Genomic DNA, 17,899 nt, shown 5'->3' with positions numbered 1-17,899 from the left:
AAACCTGGCCAATACAAACTAACAAGTCCAACATTCCCTACCCATCCTAACCCTAACCCACATTAACCTAGATGATACCTACTTCCATTCTGCTTTTATATCCGTCATCCATTCACTCAACAACAAAGCCACTGCCTCTTTTGCTTTTCCACTTTCAATCCCAGAAACTCTACCTGTCACTTACACCAAACAGCACTTAACCTTCCCTTTTATCTTTGTCTCACACAAGGCAAATACATCCATCCTTCTATTGCGAAACATACACCCAATCTCATATCTTTTACTCTTTATCGTACATCCACACACATTTAGACACCCCAAATCTAGAGTGCGGGGAGCAATCAACCCCTCCAACACTCCTCCTCTTTGATATCTCTCAGCAACAAATAGACAAGAGAGGGGATTCCCAGGCCCCTTTGTCCGGTCCCTTTAGGTCGCCTCTTACAACACGCAAGGATATATTGGCACTATGGGTTTTACAATATGAAAATTATGTTTAAATAAATAAACACCTTTTCGTGAATACCATCACCCATTTTGTGCTCATTTGCATTTTTCAAAGTTCCAACAATTGCAGTCTTGTTCCCCAAAGTGTTGAGTGAGTGTTTTAACATGTACACCAACTGGTAGTTACAAAATACTTTTCTAAATTATGATGGCCATACGGATATGAAGAGGAGTGGGGACTAATGTATTATACTGTACATGGTGAAAAACTAACTTCTCCAATGACAAAATATGTCCAATAAGGACAAGATATTATAAAATTAAGGCCCCAAGACAAGCACTAGGGCATCAAAGTCCATTTACCGCTATATAATACTAATTAATTAGTTGTATCCGAACACTCACACCATTTGGTATCATTTCAACCTCTAAAACCAATCACACTACTATCATATAATAACATCTAAAAGTGAAATAAGAAGGAATTAAGAACATTAAATAAATAACTTAATGAAATTAATTAAAGCTTGTGATAAAATACAACACTACAAATTTTCAAAGTTTACTGTGTCCAATAAGAAATGGACACATTTTAGCCATAGGATCCCATTGGTCCTGTGGCTGCTTGATTTTGGATAACAATGACCTACTCATTAATGACGGTCAACCTAAAGCCATTGTAGTGTTCATCTTTATTCCCAGATTTTTATATATTTCAAAAGAGACTGAGTCGAGACTTCTGGTGGAGGCAAACGCCCATGAATAATTCATTCATTAACCATACAAGAGATCCAACTGCTGTTTCAATTTTGCTTTGCCAACAGCGTTTCTGACCACTTTCTCAGATACCTCTAAAATTTTTGACACACTGAGGGTGCATGAGTACAGTAAAAGGCATACCCTTTTAAGGTTGTAGGTTGGCCAGGGCACCGGCCACATGTTGAGATACCACTGCTAGTGTGTTACTGGGTCCTTTGACTGGCCAAACAGTACTACATTGGATCCTTCTCTCTGGTTATGGCTCATTTTCCTTTTGCCTACACACCAAATAATCTGGCCTATTCTTTACATATTCTCCTTTGTCCTCATACACCAGACAACACTCAGATTATCAAACAATTATTCCTCACTCAAGGGGCTAACTACTGCACTGTAACTGTTAAGTGGCTACTCTCATCTTGGTAAGGATAGAAGAGATTTTAGCTAGGGTATGCTGCTCTTCTAGGACACTCCAAAATAAAACCATTGTTCTCTGGTCTTGGATAGTGCCAGAGGCTCTGTACCATGGTCTTACACTGTCTTGGGGTAGCGTTCTCTTGCTAAAGGGTACATACAGGAACACTATTCTATCTTATTTCTCTTCCTCCTTTTTTTTTTTTTTTTTTTTTAGTTTATATATTAAACATTTATTTTAATGTTATAACTGTTCTTAAAATACCTTAAATGTTAATTACTTTTCTTACAGTTTCCTAATTTCTTTTCCTCACTGGGCTATTTTCACTGTTGGAGCCCTTGGGCTTACAGCATTCTGCTTTTCCAACTAGGGTTGTAGCTTAGCAAGTAATAATAATAATAATGGATACAGGTAGGTATAGCAAGTGGTGCATCCATTTGCAGGTGCACCACGGTCGAGGCAACAACTTTGATCCTGATACGTACTTACCAAAAATATATCATTACCTCCGCCAACGAAGCTGGAAGGAGGTTACGATTTACCCGCTGTTTGTGTGTGTGTGTTTTTGAGCTTCCTGGTCACAATTTTAACAGTAAAATAATGGAACTTGCAGGGATTAACTTGTGAAAAAAGCTGGAAATTATTAAATCTTGGAAGGTCAAGGACTATAGTCAAGGTCACAGTCAAGCAAAATGTCCAATTCACGTATTCAGCCATAAGTCTGGACATTGTTGTTAAAGAAACTTAAAACTTGATTCATATTCGATTGTGAAAATCCACGCCAATTAATATATGTTTAGGTCAAAGGTCAAGGTCGAGCTAAAGGTCAAGAAATAACTGCTTCGGCAGAGATCTGTGCTCAACCGAGTGCGCCTCTAGTTGTTATTACTATTACTAGCTAAGCTAAAACCCTAGTTGGAAAACCAGGATGCTATAGGCCCAAGGGTTTCCAACAATGAAAAATAACCCAGTGAGGAATCCTTGTAAACAAGGAAATAAACTTCGAGAGAAGTAGTGAACAATCAAAACATTTTTGGTAAAGTGACAATATTAAATTAGGTCTTTCATGTATAAACTATAAAAGCTTTAGAGAAAAAAAAAGAGGAAGAACTGCTTGGTAATTTCAGTGTTGTGAGGCGCATGACGACTGAGGAGATTATATAAAGAATAGGCCACACTATTCGGTGTGTGTATACAAAGGAAAAATATGCCGTAACCAGATAGAGGGATCCAATTTAGTACTGTCTGGCCAGTCAAAAGACCCAAAAACTCCCTAGCGGTAGTATCCAACTACCCTGGTACCCTGGCCAAACCAAACACCTACCATGGGAGGAAAATTCTTTTTCCTACAACTTATTGATGTGGCAGGAACAAATACTATACGTGTTTGTTCTTGTATGTATCATCTTTGTCTTCAACTTTTTGTGTGATTTGTCCAAATGTCCATGTCTGTTAATCTATTAGCTTCCTCTAGGTTTTTATTCAATTACATGTCCAGGAGAGCTGGTAGGTATTCTAAGAAATCATTAGCAAAAAACCTCATTTATTGGCAAATGGTAAGTATAAATATAGTATTCCAAATTCTATACCGTCGTCGTAACTATAGTTAGACTGCTTTATTAACTGTGGAGTACACCTCGTTGCAATGTTTGTGTTTACAGTAACCAAGCGTGGTTACTGGCGAGAAACCCAAATCTTGTTATTCGGTCTTTGGTCCTCGTAGCGTGTACACTCAGCTCGGGCCAACAGCTTCTCGGGGGTGTCTGTGCCTGGTGCCCCCAGGTTTGTCAGGCTTTATACAATAGCCTATGCCGTACTACGGTTATGTAGTGGAATATTTCCCAAATAATCTATACAGGTCAGTACAAGTGTATGCTTGGAGGTGTATTCTGAAATATACGGATTCCAATTGTATTTCTATAATGTCCAGCATTTAAGCTATTATTATTGATCCGTTCAATTGCCATTGTTAAATAGAACATTGCCATTGTTATATAATAGTCTGTGTCAAGTGCTTTGTAAAATATACATCTTGACACCTAATATAATATAGCTAATGATAATCATGATAACTATTCTATGCTATGTTATTGTAATATTCTAGTCACTAAAGTGTGTATATAGGCATCTATCTGACAATCTGTATATTACTGATTATTTGTTTTGTCAGGTGGAGTTTTCTGGAATAAAACTTAATGATATGTGAAATCCATCAGCGTTTACTGAACCAATAAGAACCCAAACAGTTAGACGAATAGAGACCCTTATACCGACTATTACATTGAAAATATATCTGAATCTGGAACATCCACAACAAAAGAGACAACCAGTTCAGATAACACTGAACTAAGTATATGAGCAGCCCAAGTCGATCAAGCAGAGTAGTTGTTGAGTAAACCACATATAAGGCAGATTGGGTATAACATAAAAAACTACCCCAAAAACAAAGCAAAAATAAAAACCTAATACAGAACTTTGAATACTACAAATTAAAGATAAACCAACAAATTTGCCTCAAAGTACTAATATAGCCACCAATTATCTCATCAGGATGTCAGAATTGGTTAAGAAAATGTAAAAAGGGGATTACCGTAGATATGTACAGTTGTTGTCAATCATAGGCTGACTAAAATTAAAAAGCAAAACATTCTGGCGATACTCCATTGAAACTGCGTTGCCAGCCCTAAAGCTACACAAACTGAGAAGAAAACAAATAATTCTTACTGTTGTGCTGTCGATGCGACAGCACAACTAGGCCTACTCATGTGAAAAGTTATTCTTCTTGGATTCAATGAGAGTCTGGGGGCACCTGGAGCAGCCAATGAAACCACAATGTAATTAAGTGGGTTTGTGATTAACTAATATTAATTTGGTTGTCTGATCTGAATTATTGTTAAAACTAAACAGAAAAAGAATTGTACTTACAGGCTGGACTGGCAAAGTAGCAAGAGGGCCCTCGAGCATACAAAAGGGAGGTCCAAAATCCAGAGGTCCAAACGTCTGATCTGCCAATGCCTGTAATAAAAACATAATGATGCTTCTTACTATGGCATTGGATATTTCCTATACTATTAAGATTCTCAACTAGAGATGTTAGCACAGTAAAATGTTAAAAGTCTGCTCTTAATGCTATAAATAAATAAATATGTATTATAAAACTATTTGATATCTTGCAGAAATCTGGAACATATCATTGGGTGTTCTCAAAATGTTAAATCAGAAAAAGGAGTGAGAAATAAATTACCCTCATTGAAAATAAAACCCATATTTGATTGAAAACTTAACATCTGCTTTATGATCGTAATTGTAGGTGTTATATTCTGTAAACAAAGCAGTAGAGTATGTGAATATTTCTTTCTTAGCTTAACAGTTATAGAAATTTGAGAAAATATTCTTTTGGGCTCGATCCATGTCGTCCTGATGGAAGTTCCTCTAGGCAGCTTTCTACTTGGAATATTTCCAGCAAGTGATATACCAGAGAATTTTACTTGTGCAGGTAACACAAAGTTCTTACCCTTGAGCAAATATTTCAAAAGATATCGTGTATGTAAAAGGGATGTATTTAAAACAACCACGGATATCCTTCCCCCAATAGATTTAACCTTGTCTCGAGTGATATGGGATAGGATTGAATACATGGGAAAGCCGTTTGCTTGCTTTGGGAGTTTTCTGCTTGTTTTGTCAAGTTTTTGTGCAAATTTTGGATTATGGATGCCTCTGCTTCTGGTACATCGTTTGAGTACCCTACCCTTTTTTTTGTTAGAGAATTTTGCGTCCCCCCCCCCCCCTTGTTATTGAGCAATGCATCTGTTTTTGTCTCACGGCCGAAGGCGAAAGCTCAAGTTTTCAAATTATTGAGTTTTATATGAATTTTTTTTAGCTAGCCTGGTTGAAGTGTGTTACATATATATTTCATAGCTGTGGTATAATTCGATTTATTGGATGTTTGGCTTATTTAGTCTTGGCCTAGGCTAACTATTTATCTACCCCTAGCCTTTGGTCAAGTCAAGGTAAATATTTACAATCCCACTTTCCTTTCATAACAGTAACCATAAGGTTCTCGTGAAGGCTGGCACACCTCCCTGTCTACTGATACATCATAGCGGGGAACTGTCACCTTGAAGGGATTCCCTGGAAGTTGTAGATAGTCTGACACACCCAGCCTATGTCGACAGTATCCCATCTTATCTACTTAGCCTTAGTTTTTGGATAGGCGGCCAACTTGAAACAAACACACACTGGAAGAAAAAGCAAACAAATTAAGGATGTCAATAAGCGAGGACGGGACAGAAACGTCTGTACATCGTCCGAGCCAAAAGTGAAGTGAGGCAGCTCACCGGTGTGTGGAGGGGGGAGGGGTAGCTAGCTACCCCTCCCCTACCCCCGTGCTAACTAGCGCGGGCGTAGTTTAACCCTCGTTAAAATCTAATGGCTCGTCATTTCAGCTACGCCGAAAGTAAACCCTATGTAAATAGCGTGGTTTGTATTTCGGTTACGGAACAAATATATATATATATATATATATATATATATATATATATATATATATATATATATATATATATATATATATATATATATATATATATATATATATACATATATATATAACATATATATATATATATATAATACTTATATATATATATAAATATTTATACATACATATATATATAATTATATATATATATATACATACATACAAATATATACATATATATATATATATATATAATATATATATATATATATATATATATATATATATATATATATGGGAAGAGAGAGAGAGAGAGAGAGAGAGAGAGAGAGAGAGAGAGAGAGAGAGAGAGAGAGAGAGAGAGAGAGAGAGAGAGAGAGAGAGGACTCCTAGCTTGTGTTTATAAAAGATTTTTCAGTCGAGTCATAATATATTTCCAAACTAAACATCGATCCTTTTTGTCAACAAGTTGTTCGTGAGAATGGCATGGCAAATAACTCAACAATTATATTATATAATTATAAGTTAGAATCATTATAATGATACAATTAATTTCTGGAGAAATTATACTGAATTTACGTTTATCCATAATTTTTCGTGGTTCCCCTACCATCACACCCCTTGCAGCTCTAACAAGTACTTCCCCGGCCCACCGTTATCCTTCCCCTGCCCGTTACCTTCCCTCCTAACAACCAAACTCTTCTATACCTGAAATTCTGGAATCTATAGAGATTGGGGGTGACAGAGGGGGACTGGAGACGACAGGACATTTGCTTTTGACTGTACCATACAAAAACAATATTAGGCAGTATTTACTGTGTTCATCATCTGCTTGGGTACCCGCTCGAGGCAAAAGGCAGTGACTTTTTACGTTAGGAGTTGCCCACCAGTGGAACACTTACTCGCGATAATTCCCTTATCTTGCCTGTGTCTGCTACCTAACCATCGCGATAGGCTTGACTGTACTCAAGAGTTAGAAAGAAAGAAACAAACGCATATATAAGCATTGTCTCCAGTGTTAGCTATGGTACTGTTGCCAAAGTATCTTCAGTTAGCAGATGAATATAACACTAGAAGTGGCATGATGTGTTCGATAGTGCCTGAATCCGGGGTTTCCCATATGCACACTGTCCCTACGCATAGGAGAAATATTTCTTTGGTATATGTCGTACTGGATCCACAGTTCTAGTCTTAGGAGGAAAGTCGTTGGGATCCGAACACCAGCGAAAATCCCACAAGAATAGTTTAAATGATGGACATATTTTTCATGTAAGTAGTGTACTGTACTACTTCACACTCACAAGAATCATATGACCTAATATACAGCAAAAGTCAGTAAAAAATAATAAAATATTTTAGTACCTAGCTCTTTTTTGCATCTTTATATACACTTCTTCAGAGTACAATACAAAATATTGTACCTTGAAGTAGTGTATATCAAAATGCACGGAAGCACTAGGTACAGCTTTTGCTGTATATAAACGCAAAGTTAAAAAGCTTACCTTTCAACAGAATTTTTTTTTCAACTATATAATAATTATGTAGGGGTTATCTTGAATTACTGTAACACAGTTGAGATACTTAAAAACACAGCTAGAAATACATACCACATCCCAAAAGGGACGAGTACACTGGAGTGTCTCCTCTCTGAGCGTGATGTCTTCTGCGCGTGCTCGTGTTGGCGTCTCTTCCCAATCGCGCAGCAATAGAGTTATGTTCTCCATGTCCTCCTCCTGTTCTTCTCGGAGAGTTTCTTCTACACTTGCCAGCAAGGGTTCGGCAGAAGAATGGCCTTTCATCTTCAGAGAGGTTAACACGGCATGTTCTGTAATGAATACAATAATGTTTCGTGTTTATTTTAAGGGGTAATAAGGCAATATTCTCTACAGCAATATATCTATCTACTAAGGCAATTCCCCCAATTTTGGGTAGCAGCTAACATAAAAAAAAGAACAAATGGGGAACTTTCCTTCTCTTAGCTTCCCCCACCCTCTACCGTTATCCACCACAAATGAAGTTTCATATGCCAAAGCACCTACTACTGCTACCTCAGCGGTCATCAAGGCAACCAGACAAAGCAGCAAGGTCTATCAGAACTGCGTTAAAATTGCTCATCATTCACTCCTATTTCTAGCACGCTCTTTTGCCTCTTTCACATATATCTCCATCCATCCAACCAAACCTTGGCCTTCCTCTTGTACTTCTCCCGTCAACTATTGCATTCATCACTTTCTTCAGCAAACAGCCATTTTCCATTCTCTCTAGATGACCAAACCACCTTATCACATTCCTATCCACTCTTATCTGCTAATTCCATTCTTATACCAGTTCTCACCCACACTATTTTGTTCCTAACCTTATCTAATCGAGATACACAAGCCATACTCCTCCGACACTTCATCTCAAACACATTCATTCTCTGTCTGTTACTTTCATTCCCCACAACTCCAATCTATTCATCACATTTAGTACAAACACTTGCTCATTCAGAATTCTCTCTATATTAATTCCATTTACAGGAATAACAAACCCCAAACTACTTAAACTGATGTACTTCAAGTAACTCTACATTCAACATGACATTCAACCTAACACCACCCTCCATTTTCATGCATCTCATACCCACATTAACTCTCAACTTCCTTCTCTCACACACCCTCCCAAACTTTGTCACTAATCAACTCATCCTCTCTGAGTCTGCAATCAATATCGTATCATACGCAAACAACAACTGATTCACCTCCCACTCATGATCACTCATCTATCTGTTTCAATCCTCGGCCAAGCACTCGGGCATTCGTCTATCTCACAACTCCATCAACAAATAAATTGAGCAACCATGGAGACATCACACATCCCTGTCTCAGTCCCACTCCAACTTGAAACCACTCACTCATTCCATTTCCTAACCTAACACATGTAATATCTAGTATAAAAAAATGAGTCCTTCTATAGCAGAATGATTCAGCAAATCAAAAATGGCAATTAAACATTATCAAGGTAGACAATAATTGCCTATCGGGCTGGAAGTAGACCCCAACCACCAAACAGGTAGAGCAAATTTGAGCTTTAACCTTGTACTTATATTGTGGCAGGTGTAAAAAGGACATGTGTCCAAAAAGCATATGCTCAGCTCATACAAAAGTTTTGAGTAATAATGTTTTGTTCCCCAGAGATAACTCGCAGGCACTTCCTTGCACGAAACCGGACACAGGTAAAAGTTATGTATACGCCCATACCAAGCACCTCCCTAGTGTTGTGTGTGACTGTTTCTTCCAACAACGGGCCAACTCTCGTCACTCGCTCCAGAAGGAAGCAGCTCCCGCACCTGTACCAACTTCTCTCCAATGGGGAGAGAAATGGTAGGAGCCAAGAGTATACGACTTCTTTCACTGTTTTCCCAGACTTCAACAGACGTCTTCTACTTGTTTTTCTCCTTGGTTGATAATGAGTTTTCTGGCCTCCTGACATCAAAGTTCATTGATATAATTTTTTTAAATATAGAATAAAAGGAAATTTAATCTAATTTCAGAATACCCACTAATGTAATAAATCTAAAAATACATCTAGCATAGCAAAACGGATTTTGCCCAAGAATCTTCGCAATGATGAACCTGCCATCCTCACTTCAAGCCTTGAAAAGATATCTATTTCTTAGGGTTCTAAAAGACGGGCATTTAGTCACCTATGAGGATTAGAATAGTAACTGACAGGCTGTCTAACAGGATAAGTTTCTTGGATAACAGCAGGTAGTGAAGAAACCTGTCATACACTTACAGTTATCAGGAAACACTGTATATCCTTGGACTCCTAGGTAGTAAAGAAACCTGTCATACAATTACAGTTATCAGGAAACACTATGTATCCTTGGATTCTTTCATTATTATATACAAGAGACTTTATTTATCAACAAAGAAATAGCAAAAGACTAGAACAGTCAGATGAGGATGCCAAAAAATATGACTGTAGGACTTCCACAATTTAAACTTCCAGCAAATGCTTGGTGTTGGACAGGCTGACATAAGTCTCTTTATATAGATTATTGATTAAAGGTCTATTCTACTATTCCTATTCTTAAAATATGTTGTTTTAATTGTTTATTATATCTCAAGAAGTTCCGTTTTTCCTTTCCTCACTGGGCTATTTTTTTTTCTGTTGGAGCCCTTGGGCATAAAACATCTTGTTTTTCCAACTACCTAGGAATGTAGTTTAGCTATTAATAATAATAACAATAATAATACCACTGCCACTCAACAAGCAACTATTGTCTACCTTGTTGGAGTTTAAATGCTACTCCTGCTTTACTGAAGATATGGTTTGTATTATCTCTAAGATCAAAATATACTTCATACATATAATAGTGTACAGAAAGTCCTCCACTTACAAACTCAATAGGTTCCAAGAAGCTGTTTGTAAGTTGAATTTTGTTGAATTTTAGCCTAGGGTAGGCCTAATCTAAGTCACATGCCTACAATCTTCAACAGCAAAGGTCAACAAATAGTCCCGTTTCATACTGTAAATGTCATCTTGCTCACTGCATTAAATGATTTAAGTCTGAACCACCTAGGGGCTAGACGCACTGTCAAAAATCCCCTGTCCGGAGAGAAGCTCCGGGCAATCTAAAGAAGAAGAAGAAGAAGAAGAAGAAGATATAAGTCTTATTATACTATTTCATTGAGCTTTTGATGCAATATCCGAGACATGATAGATTTGGAAGTAATTTGTATTTTCCTAACAATACAAACCTGTAGCAGTGTATAGGTGATATTACTTTCGTTGAAGCTGAAAGCCAACCCATAAGACTTTTAGAAAGGGTTAACACCTTACCCTCTAGTTAGAAGGGGGAAAGGGGTAGTCTGCTCCCTAATTCATACACTTGAGATGAGTAACCACTTTTACTTGTAAACAGGACTTCTAGAGGGATAGGTGCTGGCGGGCTAATCTGTACAAATAGCTACACGTTTGTATGGTTAGGAAAATTACAAATTACTTCCAAATTTGTCATTTGTTCCGTCCCTAATACAAACTAACGCTATTCATAGGGGGTGACTTACCCATTAGGAAGGTGGATGTACGTGCCAACTGGCTTCTTGGCATTGTCCCAAGGTTTCCCAGTACATACTCTGCACATAACTAATAGAAACCCTAACCTCATTGAATACTGTGCTACACACGGCCAGTGGCCTATGCGAGCTGTGTGCTTGTGATACTAGCAATGAAACTGTCTATATAAAAGTTCAAGTGATAGGAATCTTCCGAGGGTACCATAGCCATTACCAAATCCCCCCTCACTAGGGGCATGGGGATACAGCAAGTACTTCAATACTAGGTTACACAAGGAAAATGGTTTTACCTGAAGATAGGTGATGCCAGCTTTGCAGAGGATCCTGGGTGCTGATTCCCCACGAGAGAGGGAAGATGAAAGTAAGGAGGAGCCAGTCATTCTTACACATTCATCCCAGAATAATCCCAATAACCGTTGCCCTTAACCCTCTGCTACTCGTCCATCCAGGAGCCTAAGGTGTTTAAACCACTTGTACAGCCACCACAGGACCAATAGCAACCGTTTCAATGTTTCTGTGGGTCTTATCTTGCAGATAGTGGGCGGTGAAGATTGTCTGATACTTCCACACTCCCGCTTGCAATACCTGCACCACAAACTAGTTTCTTTTGAATGCTAGGAGAGCTGCAATGCCCCTAACATCATGAGCTCTGAGTTGTCGTGTTGGAAGAGGATCAGGATTCAGGAACAGATCAATGACTGCAAATCCAAGCAGAGATGGTGTTCTTTGTGACCCTTCTCGAGACCTTCCTCATGCTGAAGAAGTGTGCCAACACTCGGGGGCAAGCTGCTGATGTTTTTTCGAGTTAACAGCTCAAACTCTTTACTGGGTACAGTTACAGTTGATCTACAACATCGGTTACAGTACCAAGACTCCCAACCTGTAACAGTCCGAACCTAGGATCCACTACTCCCGGATAATGAGTTTTCACTATAAACTAAGGGACTAAGTCGAGAATTATATCTCCACATCCCTTGAATGGGCGATGTAGTAGGAAAGACCATGAAGTTCACTAACACCTTTAGCCGAAGCCAAGGTGAATAGGATCACCGTCTACAAAGTGAGATGGTGATCTGTTACCTGGCGTAATGGTTCGTAGGCAGCACCCTTCAGAGACTGAAGTACGCGAACCACGTTCCACGGAGGAAGTTTAACTCCCGACTGGGAGCATGTAAACTCATAGCTTCATATGGGGAGAGAAAGTTCCAACAAGGAAGAAAATTGACTCCTTTCAGTTTGAAGGCAAGGCTCATGGCTGTGCGGTAGCCTTTCACTGACAAAATCGAGAGTAGCACTTCCTCCCGAAGGTGCACAAGGAATACCGCTATTGTTGGAATAGAGGCTTCAAGAAGAGAAATACCTCTTCCATGACACCAACCACAGAAGACAGTCCACTTAGCCTGGTAGACTGAGACTTAGATTGTCGAAGATGTCCAGCCCTCCTTCTCTCAACTTGCTGCAAAAATTCACTCTGAGTGAGGAGGGGCTGGATAGTCTAGAGGTGTGAAGTTATAGCGAAGCTGCAGCTTTGTTAAAGATGTTTGCGTGTGGCTGTTTGAGTAGATTTTGTCGTCGAGGAAGTTATCTCGGAAGTTCCGTCAGGAGTTGCAGAAGGTCTGGGACCCACTCTGCGTGATTCCATTGCAGAACTATGAGTCATAGAGAAAATGTCGAACACTCTGGTCTTATTGAGTACTCTTCTCATCACACAGAACAGGGAACAGGCATAGACGTCCATGTTGTTGCACTGTTGTTGGAATGCATCTTGCAAGAGAGCCTGGGGAGCAGTAAAGTGGGAGCCCAAAGTTCAGGTACGTCAGAAACTAGTCCAAAGTCATGGAACCCCACAAAATCTGGACTTTGTTGGCTACTAGATAATTCAAAGACTTCTCAGAGCCCACTATCCGAGTCACTTTGCTCAGATTAGATGTGAGTACATTCCTCTTGCTCAGAATGAAGCAGGTCAATAGGGACACCGAGTTGTCTTCTGCCATTCTCAGTATCTCTACTGTTAGATATCATAGCGGCAGCGAAAAGGTATTGCCTTGTATGTTTATGTAAGCCCCTACTATGGTGTTGCCGCTCATCAACACCACAGAGTGACCCGCCATGAACTGCTGGAGGGCTAGGAGGGCTGCAGGTACCCTTCAGATTCAGAACACAGGCTGTAGGACGTGTGGTGCAAAATTTGGGCCCCTCCCCCACCCTTCTTTTGAAGCATCCGAATAGAGCAGAAACTCTGGGGGCTGGGGACACGAAGGCCGACATCTCTGGGAATGTTTTCGTCTACCACCCACCACCTAAGGTCTGTCTGCTCCTCTAGTCCTATGGGGACTAGAATGTCCGGGGAATTGCTTGTCTGATTCCAGTTGGATTTCAGCTGCCCTTGGATAGATCACATCCTGAGGCGGCCATTGGGCACTAGATGGACCAGGGATGATAAGTGACGTATGAGACACAACCATCACTGGGCTGGAAGCTCTTCTCATCTGAAGAAAGCTCTTGCTATCTTCATCAGTCTCTGTACCCTGTCATCTGATGGAAAAACTTTCTGTTTGTCAGTGTCGATGATCATACCTAGGTATACCAGTCTTTGAGAAGGAAGTAGGGATGACTTCACAAGGTTTACCACGATCCCCAGATCTTGGCAAAACACTAGAAGTCTGTCTCGGTGTTGAAGAAGGGGTGCCACCAAGTCTGCTAGGAACAGCCAATCATCTAGATATCTTAGGAGATGGATGCTGATTCTGTGACCCCAGGATGACACTAGGACAAACACACTAAATAAACTGAGGTGCAATGGAAAGACCAAACCACACCTTGAACTGGTATTTCTTGTTTTCAAGTAAGATCCTTAGATAATTCCTTGAAGACAGATGAACTGGGATCTGGAAATGTGTATCCTTGAGATCCGTGTCAACATGAAGTCCTGTGGTCTTACCGCTTGACTGACCATGTCTGCCATCTCCATGCTGAAGGGAGTTTGTCTGTCAAACTTGTTCAGTGCAGAGAGATTGATGACTGGTCTCCAGCATCCAGATGCCTTTTTCACAAGAAAGGGTCAACTGAAAAAGACTGGGGAACCAACGAGGACCTCTTGGAAAGCGCCCTTCTCCAACATAGTCTGGACTTCATCTCGTAGGGCAAGCATCTGCAAGGATCCCTTCGCATATGAGCCTGATGGGACTGGGTCTCAAGTCAGTGGAGGGAGAAATTGAATGAATGAACACGATACCCCGGACAAATCACGGACACTGTCCACTGTTCGGGCTCAAGCTAAAGCCACCTCTGCCAGCGGTGTTGCATGCATCCTCCCACTGGTGGGCAAGTGGGAAAATTGCCCATGCTAATGGGCATCTACTACTCTTACCTCCATGAGAAGACTTAAAGCACTTAGGCTATGCTCTCTAACTGGAGAGGGCTTCTTCAACACCCTTTGGAATGTAGCAGTTTTGCTGCCTGCTGTTGTTTCTTCTGTAGCAGATGAGGCCAGTAGAGTCAAGATTGATTGATTGATTGATTGATTTGAGGTTTTCTGGCATCCTGACATCTAAGGTCATTGACACCAATATTGTTTATTGTAAATAAAGGGTAAAAGAATATTGAATTAAAACCATAACAGCAAAGATGTCATTTTAAAAGTTGAATAGCTTTCAGAATACCTGCTTCTGAAATCAAGCTAAAAATACCAATAACATGGTAGGACACATCATGTACAAGAATCTTGGTATGGATGAACCTACCATCCTCACCTCAAGCCTCAAACAGATATCTATTTCTCTTGATAATATAAGTGGGGCATTCAGTCAGCAAATGCCTCACTGTCGAGGGTTACAAACAGTCGTCGCAATATAGCTGGTATTGTCCAGTAAGCAGAAATTTATATGTCAACCAAGTATGACCAATGCTGAGACGACAAAAAGCAGTCTCCCACTTTCGGGGCATCTTATTAAACTTCCAAGTGGATATAACATTCGTTATCCATTGCATCTTATTTCTAACTAAACTACCACAATGCTGTTGCCAATTATTGGAAATCAAATCCTTAATGGTGGGTAAACAATCATCACAAAGATCGAGATACCTTCTTGGTAGCAACTCAGCTGCAGTATTCTTAGCCAATAAATCTGCTTTCTCGTTTCTAGATACACCTACGTGTGCCAGTTCCCAGCAAAACTGAACTGCTATACCTGTCAGTCCAAAAACAAAAAGCCATTCTAAAATCTTTAAAACTAAAGGGTTGATGGAATTAAAAACTTCTAATGCTTGAAGGACAATCCTTGCATTACAAAAAATGGTAAAATTATCACCTTCTCCAATGATATTTCCTCAATAACAGTTGGTATACCATTGTCAATAGATATAGAGCCTGTAAGACAAAGTGCAACTCACAATTAAAGCATCAATATATACTCCAAATCAATGCCAGCATCAGATTTGTAGCCATCATTACATATTAAAATTGATCACCTATGTTCTGCAACATATTCCATAAAAAGAGGCCTGGCTTCTAAGTCAGTCATACTCTTTTTAACTCCAAAAAATATTTACAAAAAGATACCTCTGGTAATTTCCAAGGAGGAATTGATGATACCTTACATGAAAGCACCTTACTTCTAATTATATCAAGGTTGTATATTATTTGTTTAACCCGAAAACCATACGATTGCAGAGATTTTGGGTACAACTCTCATTATATTGATTGCCTTACAAACCTTGCAGCTTGATAGGCTAAAAAATTTGTTAGTCTTTGCAACCTAGACCAACGTGGACAATAAAAGACTTTTGGTATATATATATAAAGGTAATTCTCCAGCATCAAATGAGAGAATTGGTATAGACAAAATTCTAAACTCTCCTATGGACAATCTAATACCAGCATGATGTATAGAATCTAATATCTTTAATCACCTTGGGGTGACTGACAAGTATATTTTACACCCATATATAATTTTAGAAAAAATCAGGGCCTTGTATAATTTTAAAATACTTTGCAGTCAGCCCCAATGATGTATGGGACAATACTTTTAAAAGATTCAGATCTTTAAGACATTTAGCTTTAAATGCCTTTAAGTGAGGAACCCATGTAAGTCTATTATCAAATATCTAGCCTAAAAATTTAGCTTCACTTACACATGGGATCCATTGACCTTTAATGTATTTATCAGGGGTTGGAGGTATTCTCTGAATATGACCGAAATGGACAACAGTTTTGCTGGTCGAAAACTTAAACCCATTCAAAATCAGCCCACTGAATAATTTTGTCAATTAAGAGTTGTAGTTTTCTCTCAACCATTGCAATTCTAGCATGTCATGGGTAGATACAATAGATTTAAAAGAATATATTTTAAACAACAAAAATATCTATTCCCAAAGTGTAAACAGCGAGGCGAGACGAGATTCGACTACGGCCCTGTTTGGTCAAACCTGCCATCACTTCACTATAGTCAGCATTTTGAAAGTAAACCGAGCCTAGCCGACAGCGCCTGCCTCGATAAGGGAACTGTCCTGTTTTGACCAAGGTGTCATCATCTTAATTAGTGGAGTCAGCATATTTTGAGAAACTGAGCCTGAGGAAAATCCTTGTTAGGATATAGGTCATCATGGAAGGACACGTGCTGCCCTTTTGTTACGACTTAACACATGATCCAGATGGCGTCAGAAATTTCTTCTAGAAGCTTCCATGGTGTGATCAAAGTGGGCATTTTTGAGGAAGACAATAGAGCTGCAGAATTGTTAAAAAGAACGCATTTTATGGAAATGACCACCGCCCACTTTAATTAACTCCGCCCATGCATGGGTATATAAACTTCAAGAAGAGATTGTCCAAGAGAGATAGGACAAGACATAAGACAGGAGAGGAGCTATGTATGAAGCAGATGAGATCCAAGTCCTAACAAGATAAGAAACAGAGAAGACCAGAAGTCTGATAGAGCTAGATTCTAACCTTCCCTTCAGACAACAAAAGCCTATCTCCAAAATCCTGTTATGGCTGAAAAGAAGAGAAAAATTGAAGCAACCAGCCCTACCTGCTTGTGACGAGAAGTAGCCAACACTGCCTGCAGCCTGCCTTAGTTCAATAGTATCATCAAATTCTTGGAAGAAGACCTCTGATGTCCCATCTTGATGCCACTTTTTCTGTGACGTCTTCGAATCCGGTCATCGTGCCAGTTTCATCTGAACTTCATCCACCCTTCGCAATGTTTTCAGGCCTGTAGTCGTTATGTTTGTCCCAAGTCAGTTAGCAAAGAGGAAGTTATAGAACAATCAGTAATTCCAAGGAAGTTTTCGTGAATTAATTTTGAAATTAGCATATGATGATCAAGGACATTTAGAGTAAATAAAACTTTCATGTGTATAAGTAAGACTTACTTTTGGCCTAAGATGAAAAGTGACATGAAGAGATGTGTATTAAGCTGTCACGAATGTCAAATTGATGGTAAACCTAATCAAGTAATTACCAGGGCTCCCTTATGTAATATTCCATCAGTGGGAGAACCTTTCGAGAATATCATAATTGATATAGTTGGACCTCTGCCTAAAAGTAAAGGAGGGAATATATACCTATTAACAATCATTGAGAGACTAACCCGTTATCAAGAAGTAATCCCAGTAAGAAGCTGCTATGCGAAAACTGTAGTTAAACGCTTGTTGAACTATTTTTCCCTGTTTGGTTTGCCTTGTGTTATACAAAGTGATAATGGCAGTAATTTTGTGTCCAAATATTTCAAAGAC

The 17,899-nt window shown here is 39.2% G+C and overlaps 1 protein-coding gene across 14 annotated transcripts in view; it reads right to left on the bottom strand.

The window, feature by feature from the left end:
* The window catches only part of LOC137656632 (uncharacterized), a 425,700-nt gene that overhangs the window by 252,997 nt on the left and 154,804 nt on the right, over nucleotides 1-17,899 (bottom strand). For 13 of the 14 annotated variants that reach the window (XR_011046976.1, XM_068390814.1, XM_068390809.1 and 10 more), the window contains 2 exons: nucleotides 7,709-7,926; nucleotides 4,547-4,636 (listed from right to left, as the gene is read on the bottom strand). Coding sequence is in view for 13 of the 14 variants with exons in the window: in XM_068390814.1 (XP_068246915.1) it covers nucleotides 4,547-4,636; nucleotides 7,709-7,926 (308 nt within the window). In the remaining variant the exon portion in view is untranslated. The remainder of the gene's footprint in view (nucleotides 1-4,546; nucleotides 4,637-7,708; nucleotides 7,927-17,899) is intronic. The other variant, XM_068390805.1, reaches the window with a different exon arrangement.

Source organism: Palaemon carinicauda, chromosome 17 (assembly GCF_036898095.1).
Source record: "Palaemon carinicauda isolate YSFRI2023 chromosome 17, ASM3689809v2, whole genome shotgun sequence".
NCBI classification, from domain to species: domain Eukaryota; kingdom Metazoa; phylum Arthropoda; class Malacostraca; order Decapoda; family Palaemonidae; genus Palaemon; species Palaemon carinicauda.
Note: the sequence above shows the minus strand (reverse complement) of the source record. Positions and strands in the feature narration are given on the sequence as shown.